At 47.6% G+C, this 15,931-nt stretch overlaps 1 protein-coding gene across 1 annotated transcript; it reads left to right on the forward strand.

The window, feature by feature from the left end:
- Nucleotides 1–1,245: 1,245 nt before the first annotated feature.
- On the forward strand, nt 1,246–13,598 carry LOC127199386 (ETS translocation variant 3). Its single transcript, XM_051157424.1, has 5 exons — nt 1,246–1,361; nt 3,206–3,264; nt 3,832–4,069; nt 5,454–5,569; nt 12,451–13,598. Exons 2-5 carry the CDS (start codon nt 3,219–3,221, stop codon nt 13,596–13,598), a joined length of 1,548 nt encoding a protein of 515 aa, XP_051013381.1. The 5' UTR covers nt 1,246–1,361; nt 3,206–3,218.
- The last annotated feature ends 2,333 nt before the right edge of the window (nt 13,599–15,931 follow it).

A 15,931-nucleotide genomic window follows, 5' to 3' on the forward strand; every position in this document is an offset into this window, starting at 1 on the left:
CCACAGATTGAGAACCACTGATTTAACTAAACTTTAGCATTTGTTCTGTTGAACCAAACATAGGAAATGCTGTACTAGACTGTACAGAAGACAGAGACCATTATAAGGAATTTCTTCACTCAAAGTGCCCATATTGGTAATCCTCTCAATGGCGTTTAAAATTTGTTCATTTTGTTTACTTTCATAATAAGAAAGCGAGTCCAGGACAGCCCAGGCTACCCAGAGAAACCCTGTCTTAAAAAAAAAAAAAAAAAAAAAAAAAAAAAGACTTTCTAACTCGGGGTGGGGGAAGCTTGACCACACCAACACTATTATGCCTTCTTTTTTAAACAGGTAAAGCAACCTTAGGCCATATTTAGTATTGAATTTATCAATGACTCAAGAATGCCAGTAGTTAGCTTCGAATACTAGCACACACTTGTAATCCTACAATTGAAAGGCAGGCAGATATCTGTGCGTTCAAGGCCAGCCTGGTCTACATAATGTGTTCCAGGACAGCCAGAGCTACGTAATAAGGCCCTGTCTCGAAACAACCAAAAATGGCTAGTAGAAGCCAGAAGCCAGGAGTGGTGGTTCATTCCTATAATCCCAGCCCAGCACAGGATAATTACAAATTCATCGGCAGGGCTGGGAATGCAGGTGCTCATGTCCAAAACGAGAAGCCAACCTTTGTAACAGCTAATAGTAATATTTCCATGTTCTGTGTCGCTCACGGGAGGGAAAGGTTATGATTGCACAAAGCAGTGGATATGCACTTGAAGACTGGCCTTCGATTCCGCCTCTCATCTTCGCCTCCCCCACTTTTTACTCTCATACGCATAACCTTAACTGATCCCAACTCGGCCTCCGGTGTGAAACTAGGGCTGAGAACCATTTGGAATTGCGGAAACTGATTTTAGATCCCTTATCGCTAACTCTTGAACAAAGTTTGTTTCGGACAATTTTGTAATTGCTTAATCAGGAACAAAAGGCAAAGGGAAGGGGGTGGGGGTGAACGGCAAAGACGCGCACGCTGTAACTCTTGGATGAGGCAGATCAGGACTAAAATGGAGACGTGCGAGGTAACGATCATAGCCCCCCCGGAGGAAAGGCCAATGCCACACGTGCTTCTGAAGCTTCTGGGCTCCAGTCAGTGCGGAAGCGTGAAGTTCCAGGCCCGTTTAAGGCCTCCGAGCCACGAAAGGGTACCGGGCACCTCACAAACGGAAGCCGTGGCGTCGGCTCAGGACACCGCCCCCCTCCCACCCTGGCCCAGAGTGGAAGTGACGAAAGCAGCCGCGGAGTCACTTCCTGCTGGGTGGATGAGGAGGAGCCCGAGCTGCCGCGGAGGAGCCCGAGTGGAGACGGACGGCGCCGGCGAGGTGAGGCCGGCGTCGGCGGTCGCGGTCCCGCGCGGTCAGGGCTGACTTGAAGGGAGGCGGGTGCGAGCGGCCGCGGGAGCCGCTGCGGACGGGCGGGAGCGACGAGCCCCGCGGCAGGCCGGGCGGGTGACCGTGCGCCCTCGGGGAGTCACGGACACCTGCAGACGCGCCTGCGGACTCGGAGGGGCTTGATGGGCAAGTCGGGGGCCGGAGGAGGATAGAGAGGGCGTCCGGCTCGGGCGTCGCCCGGCGCGAGACCACAGCCACCTGGCTGAAGGGTGTTCGGGAGCAGGGAAAAGGCCCTGCGATCCGACAGCGCAGTCTAGGACTTAGTCCAGGACAGCTTCCCGGAGCCTTGGGGAAATCGGCGTTTCTTCAACCCCATTATCACGGAAACGGGAGAGGAAGCTCCTGCCCAGCACTGGTGCCTTGCTACTTGTGTATATCCTGTGTGTGTGTGTGTGTGTGTGTGTCTGTGTGTGTGTGTGTGTCTGTGTGTGTGTGTGTGTGTGTCAGTGTCTGTTGCCTCCTTCCTTGAGCTATTTATCAGTTCCCTTGGTCCCTAGTGTTCTTACGGACAGAAACTTAACGTTCACCTTAATGTATATGTGGGGAAATAAAATGCAGAACACCTAGAGGAATTCTAGGGTAGGTGAAATTTCCAAGATTAGGAATTTGTCCCACCCCACCCTGGGGCCTCTGAAGCACCTGCGATTGCTCCAGACCTGCTCTTGTCCCTGCCGAAGGCCTGCTGTCTACCGGGAGAGTTAAAGTCTCTGCTCTCGCCTCCTCAGTCATTCTCTGCCAGTTTCACCCTTTCCTCCTCTTTACTGAGGGACTGACACAAAGCTGCCTGCTGCTAGGAACAGGACATTTATTGAGGAACTGTAATTCCTCATGGAATGAATTCAAATCCTAGCAAGATGCCTTCCACCACTACTGGCCCCTGGATCTGAAGCACCTACTTTAACCCTTTTTATTTCCCTGTTAAAGGTTTGGCATTACTTTTTTTTTTTTCATGAAATTTTAGGAAAATGATGTGTTTCTTGTATTGAATGGCTGAACCCAAGGCATGTTTACTTTGTGTATCTCACAATATTGTTCGAAGGGGAGTGCAGTTTCTGACCGGAAGATGTGTCTTTCTCTGTCTCACATAACTCAGTAAATACTCGGAATCAGATGTTCCTTCTTAAGTAGGGAATTTGGATTTTCTCCCCCTACTCTTTAAATTGGTATATCTAGGTAAACTCGGGCTTGTGTATCTTGGCATATGGGCTTGTCTAGAAATAGAAAACAAACTGGCTTTTTTCCCCCTGCCTTTTTGGATTTGTTTCGCTGTTCCCTTCCCCCTTTTATGTTGGAGGATTGGTCAAAGGAAGAGAGCAGATATTAAGGACAGTGTTTACACTTTGTGGCTGAAGTCAGGTGAGAGATAATTACGGCTTTTGAGGCTGATGACCTGAGGACCATCATTTGATGACATGAGGATTACTAGTTTAGAGGTGACAGGTTTGAAAGACAAAAAAAAAAAAAAAAGACTTTGAAAAAAGGTAAAGGCCCCAGCACTTGGGAGGCAGAAGCAGGTGGATTGCTGTGTGTTCGAGGCCAGCCTGGTCTACAAAGTGAGTCCAGGACAGTCAAGGCTACACAAGAGAAACCCTGTCTCAAAAAGCAAAAAAGAAAAAAAAAAAAAAGGTAGAGGCAAAACGAAGGATGGAGGCGGGGGGGGGGGGGGGGGGGGGGGGGGGTGGAGGGGGATGGGAACTGTGCCAAGACAAAACAAAAAAACTTTAGTTAGATAACTCATAGTATCTCAAAATAATCGTGTGACTTATCTCTCTCAGCAGGAGGGCGAAAATGAAAGCAGGCTGTAGCATCGTGGAAAAGCCAGAAGGAGGTGGAGGTGAGCAGGAGTTAATCATCTCTGAGGGATCTGGACTGCCCCTCAGTGGTTCCTGTCCCCCCCACCCCCACCCCCCAACTTGGGCTTAGTTGACAGATGCTAGACCACGACCAACTGCCTCGTGACTGTGTAGATGCTGGTAGGAAGTCTGTAGGCTTGTTTCCTATGAATATTTAACTTGTCCAACCCACACACCTTTATTACAAGTTTTAGTATCTAGGGAGTAATGTTTTCTGCCATATGTTCCTAAAACATGAGTTTGTCTATGTTCTGTGTTCCTTTTAGAGCTCCCCATGCCCCCTCATATGAAGTTAGGTTTGTTATTTAGTAATATGAAAAGGTAATGGGTTAGGATACCTGCGTACTACTGCCCAGCTTTTATTAGATTTGGTGATTGCCACAAGTATGGGTAATTTCTCCTCCATCCTTTCCTCCTCAACGTGTAGCCTAGCCGCCTGGGTGTACTTGCAAAGCACTCTAGAACTTGGGCCTTGGAGTTGGGGGGGGGTACTGGCATGTTTTTACCTAACTCCTAACTGCTTTGATCTTGCTCTCTTTCCACCTAAGGATATCAGTTCCCCGACTGGGCCTACAAAGCAGAGTCGTCCCCGGGCTCCCGGCAGATCCAGCTGTGGCACTTCATCCTGGAACTGCTGCAGAAGGAGGAGTTCCGCCATGTCATCGCCTGGCAGCAGGGCGAGTACGGGGAGTTTGTCATCAAGGATCCAGATGAAGTGGCTCGCCTCTGGGGCCGCAGGAAGTGCAAACCGCAGATGAACTATGACAAGCTGAGCCGGGCCCTCAGGTGAGAGAAAGGAGCCCCCAACTAAATATGTGGCATTAACTGGAAGGAAAGTATGCAGTATTGTTACTGTTACCTTAAGAAGGCATCCGGTGATGCAGGCTGCACTTCTTAGGGAATAGTGTGCAACTTAAAAGTGTGAGCAAAGAGCTGTTGATCTGAGCGGCACAAGAGGTGAAAAGGTGTAGGAGGGGATTCCAGTGCGGCTGGCACTGGCTCCTGACAGCCGAGTCTGCGCTGTAGTGGGTTAGAGAACATGGTGAAACATGGACTGAGGCTCACCTATAATCCAGAGGATTAGTGTAGACTTCCCTCTTGGGTAATTCCTACCACAGCTCTTCTTGAGGCTCTCCTAGAAGACGTGAGATGGGTAAAATGAGCACAGGAGAGAAGCTTGGCACGTGGCCTGAGCCCGTCCACTCAAGCACCACATCTGCAGCCTCTCTTGTCAGTCTAGGTTGCTACAACATGTCCAAAGAACGGTCACTATAAGTTCCCTCATTCTCCCTTCTCTGTCAGGTTAAAATTTACAACTCTGAGCCGGGCGTGGTGGCACATGCCTTTAATCCTAGCACTTGGCAGGCAAAGGCAGGTGGATCATTAGAGGCCAGCCTAGCATGGTCTACAAAGTGATCCAGGATAGCCAGGGCTACACAGAGAAACCCTGTCTTGAAAAGCAAAAAAAAAAAAAAAAATTTTTTTAAATAACTCTTTAGCCCTCAAGGGACTAGCACGTAGTTTATGATAGATGCTACTTAACAGAAGCCAGGACAAAGATGCCAGGGAGATGGAAGTTCCCTGCCTCTCTTCAGTCTCAGTAGTGTGAGTGTAAAATCTGTGCAGTAAAATCTGTGTAGAAATGTTTTTCTGGAACCCCCCCACATCCTATTTGTGCCACATTAAAGGTGAAGCCAGCGGGGGTGGCTACTGTTTCCAAGTCCTGCCATTGTCCCGCTGGCTGCCATAAACAGGGTTACATCCCTGTGTCTAGTCCTGGAACTCGGGCTCCTGACTAACCCTGGGAGGTCTCCCAGAAGACTGATCTAAGCCGACCTGGGCCAGACAGAAAGAAACTAGACAGTTACTTATTTAGAGTGGAGCAGGAAGGAAGTGGACCAAAGAGCGAAACCGTAGAGAAACACGAAAATGCGTGGTTAGAATGGGGGAAGGTGTTTGGGATCTTAAGGCAAGGATGTCAAGGTCTAGCCAAAGGCTGCAGCAGCGGAACCTGGATGAGGACCGTGAGCTCTTGAGGCTCCAAGCCCTAACGCCAGGGCCAGGCTACAAAGGAGCGGCGAAGAGTTTCGTAGGCAGCGCTGAGAGCCAGAATTACCGTAGTAGCCACCTAAGTGCAGCGCGTGCTGTGCGTGTGTTCTTCTCCCTGTAGGTACTACTACAACAAGAGGATCCTCCATAAGACAAAAGGGAAACGGTTCACCTACAAGTTCAACTTCAACAAGCTAGTGATGCCCAGCTACCCCTTCATCAACATCCGCTCCAGTGGTAAGACGCTCGTGCCTCTGTGGAAAAGTGGAGTTTGAGCTTTATTTTTTGTGGGGAGGGTTGGGGGTTTGGTTTTTTGTTTTTTTCAAGACAGGGTCTCTCTGTGTAGCCTTGGCTGTCCTGGACTCGCCTTGTAGACGAGGCTGGCCTCGAACTCACAGTGGTCCACCTGCCTCTGCCTCCTAGTGCTGGGATTAAAGGTGTGCGCCACCATGCTGGGTAGATTTTTAATTTTAAAAGAGCTTTTAAAAACCCAAATCTGAGCCATGCCCTGTGTAAGGAAAAGTTAGGTGGTGTAATGAGCTCCCTTAGATTACCTCCCGTGCTCCCTATTTAAAAGGTGTCATGGGCTATGCATCGCTCTACCGTGTTTGGTTCCCTTTTATATGTATTATTTTCAGCCTCCTGGATATTACTAAACTCTTTCTGGGGAATGAGTCCATAGGTTTATGTTGAATTTTAAGTTCAAAGCTCTGTTTTAACACCTTGCCCAATGGCTGTTTGATAGCTGTGAACCTGTTTCTACAAACATTTCCGATTTTCTATGAAACTACAAGCTCTCCCTTTATCACGTGAATGTCATCAAAACCACAGCATCCTTGATCGGAGAAGGGGAAGTTCACATGTTCACAGTGAAAGGCCAAGGCTGCTTTGATGTGCAGCAGCAGTCAGCACTGTCCTCAGTGCAAGGCTTGGAACTTACTTGGCCTCCTCTCACTTTTATGTGCAAGCAGCAGCCCCTTCCTGTCCGGGATACAGCGTTGCATCACAGCTCACAGCCTTTTGGTCTGCCCCTTGATGGTGACACAGCCACTCATAAAGGTGTTGGATGTAGTTGTTTGTGAGGTTAGGGTTTTCTTTTTTGCTTTGGTTTTTTGTTTGTTTCTTTGCAGGGGCTTAAAAGAGGATAAATTATCCACCTGCTTAGGAGGCAGGTCTCCTGTGTAATCAGGCTGGTCGTGACCATCAGCAGTCTTGTGCCTCATCTTGACAGGTGTCAAGAGCCGTGTTGACCAGTTTTATCATTGTTCTTTGTGGCATTCTATGCAAAGAAAACATGATTTTGAATAAAAGTACTCAGGTTGGCAGAAACTTGAAAAATTAGAGGCGGGTGTGGCTAAGAAAATCTGATGCTAAGATCTTGTGTAGCTGTGTAATTACACACTCAGCAGGTTAGGGCAGCTTTAGCTTGACTGCTCTCGCTGCAGTCCCCTCGCTCCACTAACCGCTCCCTCCTGTCCCTGGGGCACGCATTTGGGGGTGGGGGTTGGAATGCACCTCTAATTACAACCTGTTTTCTTTCCCTGTGCCTAAGGGAGCTGCATTAGGAAATCAAAGCTGTTGGCTAGCCCCTGGAATCTTGTTTCCTCTGTTTCTCCCCGTGCGTCTTCTCTGTGTGCCTATAGAAAGTAGAACTCCAGGTGGGCATGCCATCAGTTCTGAAGAAATGAGCTGGCCTGAGTTCATACTCTTGCTCCATCTCCCAGTGTTGCTCTTGTTCCTTGATCTGTTCTCATCAACTGAAGCCCAGACGTTCAGCCACTGAGACAACTTGAATAGAATGTCTGTCTACCCCTGCGAGTAATGTGGTTTTCCAAGGCAAGGAGCTGCGGACTCTGACTCTGTAGATGCTCTGGTCTGCAAACCTCACAGTAGTCAATGGTCTGGCCCACCTGTTATACCCAAAGCTGCTAAGCCCACAGTGGTCTCAATAGGTTCAAGGTGCTAATCAAAAGTCCCAGGTGGGCCGGGCGTGGTGGCGCACGCCTTTAATCCCAGTACTCGGGAGGCAGAGGCAGGCGGATCGCTGTTTGAGGCCAGCCTGGTCTACAAAGTGAGTCCAGGACAGCCAAGGCTACATAGAGAAACCCTGTCTCGAAAAAAAAAAACCAAACAAATAAAAAAAGTCCCAGGTGGCCATAGCCCACAAGAGCACTTGCCCAGCTTGTATAAGGCCCTGGGTTCAACTCTCAGTACAACAAAAAGGAAAAAAACAAAAACAAAATAATCACAGGAAAAGCAGAACAGTGAGATGTCCCTTTATGTTGTTGGCTCTTGGTATAGATAAGAAGGCCAAAGACCTAGAGTCACGATTTGCAGAGAACTCACGCCCACATAGACCAAATGTTTAAGATTAGCCTAAAGTTGACAAAGTAAAGGAACCTTATTGAGCAGCTACTTAATAAAGGTACTTGGGTTTGACTTGGATTAGTGAATTCTCTGCTTATAAGCTAGTAAATACATGTCTTGATATTCATATTTTACAAATGACAAAGTTAAGGGTGAAGACAGCAGAGTCAGAAGTAGGTTCAGTTCCTCCGCCCACTGTGAAAGTCACGCTCTTGTTTGCTGCATCTGCACCCCTCTCTTGACTCATTAACCCATGTGCTAACCCCTAAAGAAAACAAAAGAGTTGGGGCAGGTCCTCTTCCTCAAGGAACTTACGGGATTGCTGAGAGATAAGAGTCTAGGTTTTACTGATAGAATGTAGTGAGTGCACCTGAAAGTGAGTCCCAGAACCTACCCTGGAGGCCAGAGATTCTCTCTGTAGGTGGGTCGATGGGTGGGGCTGTTCTGATCTTTCTGGTTTTAACTAGGAATACATGGCCAAATACAAATCTAAATAATACAGAACTTTTTTATAAGTATGAATATGGTGTCTTCCCTCCACATTTGTTCTATTGGCTGTTACAAGTTTAAGGTAGAGTTGGGCATGGTAGAAATAGCTTGTAATCATAATACTTGAGAAATAGAAGATCATAGGGACTGGAGCTCAAGGTCACCCTGGGTTGTGTGTTGAATAGCCTGGGCTATTCTGAAAACCCCAGAATACGCTTTAGGGTAGAGTACCCAATATTTGAGTAGTGTTGAAATACTTCTGAAAACCAAGCATCGTGGCTCGGGAGGCAGAAGGAGGTGGGTCACTGAATTGGAGGCCAGCCTGGTCTACAATGTGAGTCCCAGATAGCCAAGGCTACACAGAGAAACCCTGTCAAGAAAAAAAAAAAAGTTTGAGGCCAACACTGGCCACATAATGAGTTTCTGATTTAAAAAGTTTCATCTACATATAATACATATGCATATTATGTATGCATATATTAAGTGGCCTACATGTAAACAGTATTTAAATTTTTAAAATTTTGATGTTTTTTGTGTTTTGTTTTAACCATTAAAAATTAAGCCAGAACGGAGTGTGGTGGTGCACACTTTTAATCCCAGCACCTGGGAGGTAGAGGCAGGCAGATCTCTCTGAATTCGAGGCCAGCCTGGTCTACAGAGAGAATTTCAGGACAGCCAAGGCTACACAGAGAAACCCTGTCTCAAAAAAACAAAACAAAATAAAAAATGAAGCCAGGAATAGTGGCTCATGCTAGTAATCCAAGTACTTTATGCTTTATACTCGTTTGTGTGTGTGTGTGTGTGTGTGTGTGTGTGTATAAAACTTAAGAAACATTAGCAAAGCTGGGTGTGGTGGCCTTTAATCCCAGCCAGCACTTGAGAGGCAGAGGCAGGTGGATCTCTGTGAGTTCAGGCCAGCCTGGTCTACAAAGTGAGTCTAGGACAGCCAGGGCTACACAGAGAAACCTTGTTTTGAAAAAACAAACAAAAAAAGAAAAGAAAAAAAAGAAACATTGGCAAGATAGAGAGGATGCTGGTTCAGAATGGTTAGCTCTTAGTAGGTGGGGACAAGGCAAGCTAAACCTGCTTTCAAATTTGCCTCTCTGCCACAACCCTGGTTTTTAGTGCTTATTTTGGAAAACTTCAAACCTAATGAAGAATTGAACTCAGGACAGAACACTGGCGTACCCTCCACCTCATCCCTGGTGGCTGGCATCATTGCCATTGCATGCTCTGTCTCTCTTTACAGATACTTTTTGCATCTGGAGATTAACGTGCAGGGGCCATGGCCTTTCTCCCAGGAACAAGGGTGTTCTTCCCATAACTGCAGTAACATTGCCACACCCAGGAAGCTTAGTGTTGCTCTAATCATATGACATGGCCTGATGTGTGCTTATTTAAAGTTTTTAAATTTAAAAATCTTAATTTTGATTTCTTTGAACCATTAAAATTAATCTAGACACAGTGGCTCATGATAACAATTTGGAAAGCAGGCAGGTGGATCTCTGTCAGTTTGAGGCCAGCCTGGGCTAATCAGTAGCAAGTTTCAGGTCAGCCTGGACTGTATGAGACACTGCCTCAAAAAGAACAAACAAAATGTATTTTAACAACAATAACTTCTGTGCGTAAGTACTATTCCAAAAGCTTCACAAATGTTAACTATTTCTCAAACATTAGAACTGGTCTTGTTAAATCCTAATTATGAAAACAGGGCCAGGAAAATAATTTTTTCAGAGACACTAGGATAGGAGCAGCATTTGAACCTAGGCAGAGAACTTTTATTTGTATTGTTTTCAAAGGGAGCACCAAAAGTTCTAGCTTTTATTTGCACTAGTTATAAGGTAGAAGATAGGAGAACTATGGTTCAGATTTCTTTGTTACATGTGGCAGCCAAAAGTGCTCTTATTTCAAGTACTCATATTGACACATTTTAGCAGCAGGCTTTTTGTTTGCTTGCTTGCCTCTTTTTCAAATAGAACCTTAGTTTGACGTCTCAATATATAATACATAGGGTGGGGGAATTTCTGTTAATCAGCAGCCACCTTCCACACATAGCTCTATCTTTCCTTTATTCCATGTAAGAGCACTTGGACATAACTGTCATTTCTCCTTACAGTGGGCAGTGTGCCTTAGTCTGTGAAGACCCCATTAAAATAAAAACAGAACTGAATGGCTTTAGGCAGACATCTCTCCATGTTATCCTTATAGCTTATAGTCTACATTTCAGATTATAAACAAATTATTTTTCACTTTGTTTTGTTTTGTTTTTCGAGATACGGTTTCTCTGTGTAGACCTGGCTGACCTCAAACTCACAGAGATCCACCTGCCTCTGCCTCCCAAGTGCTGGGCATTTTTCACTTTTAACTAGTAACTTCTTTTAAATAATTCTTCCATTTATGCGTATATGTTTTGTGCGTGCGTGCGTGTGCACACAGAAGAGGGCTTGGGATCTCCTGGAACTGGTGTTCGAGATGCTTGTGAGCTGCCGTGTGGGGGCTGGGAATCAAACATGGATCCTCCTCAGGGGCAGCAAATGCTCTTAACCACTGAGCCTTGTTTTGTTTGGTTTTGGTTTTTCGAGACAGAGTTTTCTTGTAGACCAGGCAGACCTCTGCTTCCCCAAGTGCTGGGATTACAGGTGTGCACCACCACGCCTGGCTCCACTGAGCCATTTTTACAGACCTTAGATAAGACTCTTAATAAGTCAAGAGTCAAAGTAATAAAAATAATAGACTCTTAGTCACTGTAGTAAACTAAAGAAGAGACCCATTGGCCTGGACTTATCTTGGCTCTATTCAAATCATATGCAAGGTCATGTGTCTGAAATTTCTAATTATTAATCTCAATAATTAATCTTAATTCATCAGCCTTTAAAACAAGGCCTACAGGAGAACTGTTTTCTCTTGAACATCTATTGGTAAACGCTGCCCTGGCAGGTGTCTCTCAACTATGGGTACCAAGAAAGTCACAATCTTCCCACACAGTGGCCTGCTCTAGAGTTATGCCTGAGGACTATTGTTGTCAGAATGCCTGGTGAGGTAATGTCAGAACAACAGTTCTGCACCATATCTTAAGCCCTATATTTTTCTCTGGACTTTGACTGTCTCCCCCTCCCCTTTTTAAAAATTTTATCTTTTCTTCATGTATAAAGAACTCTTCAGACATCATAATGTTAGCAGCGACTGGTACCTCCCAGGAACCTATAGGGCACCTGAAGCTTCAGGTGGCAGCTTTCTTAGGCCTTACTTAGGGCTTAGGGGAAGCTGAGAATTTATGACCTTTTCAAGTTAATGTAATACAGTGGTAGTTTCTTCCCAGAGTTTGAAAGTTGGCACTTAAACTTAGTTTTTTGATCCAGTCTAGCCTCAGATCAGAGTAATTTTCCTGCCTTAGCTTCCCAAGTCCTGGGATTATAAGCATGAGCTGTCACGCCTGCCCGCAGCCAGACATGGGAGAAGAAATAGCTGGTCCTGAATTTTCCCCAGCCTCCTTCTCAGTGCTTCAGAAGTAGATATCATTATATGGGACTCACTGGACTATAGATAGAGGAAGCCTGGAGTCTCTGAGATAATGATTGTCTATCAAAGCGTAATAAGATGAACCATGAGAACACACCTTTTTATGCCACTCTGTCACTAAAGCAGGACAGTCCCTGTTCTTCACGTGAGGTAGAGTCTGGGTGTTCAGTGCACCACCATGCATGTGTTCTGTTTGGCTCTGTTGGAGCTGGGCTTGCTTGCTGTATAAATATAGCCAAAATTACGATGGTGAGAAAAGCCTTGCTTGTGGAAATTTAAATAGACTGGATATGCACATAGGGGTGCCAGGCAGCGGCGCCTGCGCCCTTTCATCCAGCTAATGTCTGCTGGGCACCTGCCAACTCTTAAGCGCTAAAATGTCAGAATATCATTTTAGACAATAAGCAGTCTCTGTTTTATGGAACTTGAATATTGATGACAGATGAATGGCACAGCAGGTAGGAAGGAGGACGGTAAGGTAAGAGGCAGAGGCACATGAACCCTGAATGGAGAAAGCTGAGCAGTGTGGCTGCCCTCCGAGGCTTGGTCTTCCTCCCTCAGCCCTGAGTGCTGGGATTGATAGCCTTGCCACCACACCCAGCCTGAGCACCTCAGACTAGGTTGAAGGCTTGCTTCCTGGTGTCGCTTGCTTACCATTGTGCACTTAGCTACTGTAAGTGAGTGATGATGGTTAGTGACCAGGCGGCCATTGCAGCAGACTTCTTTCTTTTCTTCCATCACAGGCGTGGTTCCTCAGAGTGCACCACCAGTGCCAACAGCCTCTTCCCGGTTCCATTTCCCACCTCTAGACACCCATTCTCCTACTGGGGACGTGCAGCCAGGGCGGTTCTCCGCCAGCTCCCTGAGTGCTTCTGGCCTCGAGTCAGGCGGTACCACTGATAGAAAGGTGGAGCCTTCAGACCTGGAAGATGGCTCGGCCTCTGACTGGCACCAGAGCATGGACTTCATGCCCTCTCGAAATGCTCTCAGTGGAGGAGGGATTGGCCACCAGAAACGCAAGCCTGACATAATGCTTCCTCTGTTCACTCGGCCGGCAATGTACCCTGACCCCCACAGTCCCTTCGCGCTCTCTCCAGTCCCTGGCCGTGGAGGCGTCCTTAACGTCCCCATTTCACCAGCCCTGTCCCTGACTCCCACCATGTTCTCCTACAGCCCCTCACCAGGCCTGAGCCCCTTCACCACCAGCAGTTGCTTCTCCTTCAACCCAGATGAAATGAAACACTACCTTCATTCTCAAGCCTGTTCTGTGTTCAACTACCATCTGAGTCCTCGGACTTTCCCCCGGTATCCAGGGCTTATGGTCCCCCCGCTGCAGTGCCAAGTGCATCCAGAGGAACCCTCCCAGTTCTCCATCAAGCTGCAGCCCCCACCGGCTGGACGGAAGAACCGGGAGAGGATGGGGCACAGCGAGGAGCCCACACATGGCTCTGTACTGAGCAGCGCTCCTGTTCCCTCCCGAATCAAGGTGGAGCCCACCTCTGAGCAGGATCCTGAGGGCCTCGGGCAGTCAACCCCAGAAAAGGAGGAGCGCTCCCAGGAGGTGGACACTGTGCAGACCAGGACCACAGAAGAGGGGAAAGGCACGGTGTTTGCCCACCCCTCACCCACCTGGCCCTCAGGATCCTTTAGCGCCCCCGGTGACGAACCCCTAGAGGTGACTGAAGACAGTGAGGACAGGTCTGGCAAGGAGCGCTGTGTACCTGAGAAGCAGGAAGATGCCCTGATGCCCCCTAAGCTTCGGTTGAAGAAGCGATGGAACGACGGCCCTGGAGCCCGGGAGCTGAGGAAGACGGGCAGGGCCCTCTGGAATGCGGCAGGACCCCAGGGCCTGGCCACAGGGGCTGCTGCCACCGCTGCTGCTGATGCTTAACACCACAGTGGGAGGGAAGCTGTTCATATCAGATACACGTATTTATGTAGCAAGATTCTGGGGTGGGAGGTGGGGTTGAGCTGGTTGCGTAGTTCTGGGGCATGGACTCGTATTTTCTGTTGGGGACGGGACAAGTATCTTGTGTTGTAAATTAACTAGGGTATGAACACTTTTTCCCTTGGTGAGTAGGACATAGGGAGGCTATTGAACTGTGGGGCAAGGAGCCCATTCTGCCTGACAAGTTCCATAAGGGCCCACATACTTGGTAGTCCCGTTACACTTCAGGATCCATAGTCTCTTCTGTTGTGTTTTCTCTCTATATGTAGAAAGCCAATAATGGAAGATTTTGCTTAGAGAGAGATGAAAGGAAAAGCCTGGGAGGTTAAGTGGCAAGAAGTAATACTAAGCCTGTTACCTGAAATACTTCTTTACTTCAGGAGAGAAAAAGTTAATAGTAGACTTGCCAGAGCAGGGGGCATTTAGATAATGTTCTCACCCCCTCCCCTTCCCCCACCCTCTCTCACATGCATGCTCTCTGTCTGTCTCTGTGTGTGGTGGAGGTGACACACACATCTGGCTTTCCCCCCCATTTTTTGGAAGACGTTTTCAAGACATGGGAGTGTGCTGCCAGTTATGATGGAGCAGGGAGGGCCCAGGACCACCCGGCCCTCAGCTTCAGGGTTGAGATGGGAAGGGAGCCCAGCTGCAAATCCCTCGGACTGTCACCTACTTCACCTATTAAAAAGCCATGAGGAGTTGTAAACTCTTGATCAGGGAAGAAAGAAAAGGCCAGAGGAAGTAACCCAATGCCTTTAAAAACAAAACAAATGACATAAATGGTCTTCAAGTTTCTTTTTTTCACTGTCGATTGAGGAAATCAAACCAAGTGTGACTGAGCAGGTCTTAAGAGATTGCGCCGTGGAAGATTGTTTTCTGTTCTGTCTGGATGTCTTACTGTTTCCTTAAGTCGAGCCTTAACTACGAACATGCTTTAAGATGATACGGGCCTGTCAACATAGCCCTGTGGCAGGCAATGACACTGTTCAGATAACCCAGGAATGCTGAGGCACAGCTGAATTCCTAGCTGATAGATCCTCCCTCTGAGGTTACGGTGGGGGGTGGGGGGGGCAAGAGGGCAGGGTTGTGGGAATCAAAGGCAGATGATAGCCTGTCTGTTGAAGCTGAAGGAAGAGGTAGGAAGGTGGTGATCAGATGCCTGATAAAAGGCCTGGTGTCAGGGAAAGGGCTGGTATCTGCCCTGTGTCGCCATCCTCGTGATCCCAGTTTGCCCAGATGGGTCGGATCAGTTGACTGTTCACCACCAAATAGAGTTCACAGACAGGAGTCATTTCTTCGTGGGAAATTCCCTTACAGCAACTTCAGAGGAATGGGAAGCTACTCATCTTATGTGAAACAAAACAGTAGCATGAGGGGCAGAGAGCGCAGCAGCAGGGGCCTCCTGTGCATATGTGCACACGTGTGCCTTGATTGGCACAGAGCAGCAGGAAGAAGCCATCCTGTATCTGCTGCGGCAGCTCACGCCCCCACCTTAGCCTAGAGAAACATCTGTACACCAGGTAACCTTGAGTGGCGTCCTTTGGTAGTGGAGTGCTTGGTTTTTGTTCTGTTTTGTTTGGTTTAGCTGAAGTGCATGCACAGAAGCTCAGGAGCCATTAGAACTGGTGAGATGATAGATGGCTTGAGGGCGTCGTTGCTACTTCTTGATTAGTGTCCTATCACGACTGTCTTTCCCCAGGAAAGGGGCTGAGTGGTCTCAGGTGATCGAGATTTTGGTCAGGCCACAAAGGACTTCCTACCCCTGCCGCCTTTTTGGTGGTTGTGTTTCGATCAGTTTCCTTCTCTGCACCTCAACGTACCTCTGAATCGCAAAGCAAGCCCAGCAGGTAGAGGAGGGCTGTCTGCTTGGTGTTGCCCATCAAACCAGGGAAGCCAGCTGGCCACCAGTTGTCTGAGAGAGGGGACGGCCAGCGAGTATCAGTGTGAACTCAGGAATAGAAACATGGGGCCTTTAAAATGAGAGGAGGAAAAATCCATGATGCATACCTGTAAAAACCCCTAGACCCAAGTGCCAGAATTAATCCTAGATGCTGCTTCCATTTGAATAAAGCCACTGCTTTTACACTTGAAAAACAGTCAAAAATGTTGAACTCCATGAAAAATGCTTTTGGACTTTTATGAAACTATTTGCTGTTTGTTTCCTTTGGTTGCCATTCCACCAGTAATTTCTTGGTTGATTGGCACTGCGCTCAGTTGGAGTTTGGATCTGGGGAAGGGTCTACAGAGCAGAACATGGGCTTGCTCAGGAAGTGGAC

This window comes from Acomys russatus, chromosome 15, assembly GCF_903995435.1.
Source record: "Acomys russatus chromosome 15, mAcoRus1.1, whole genome shotgun sequence".
Classification (NCBI taxonomy): Eukaryota; Metazoa; Chordata; class Mammalia; order Rodentia; family Muridae; genus Acomys; species Acomys russatus.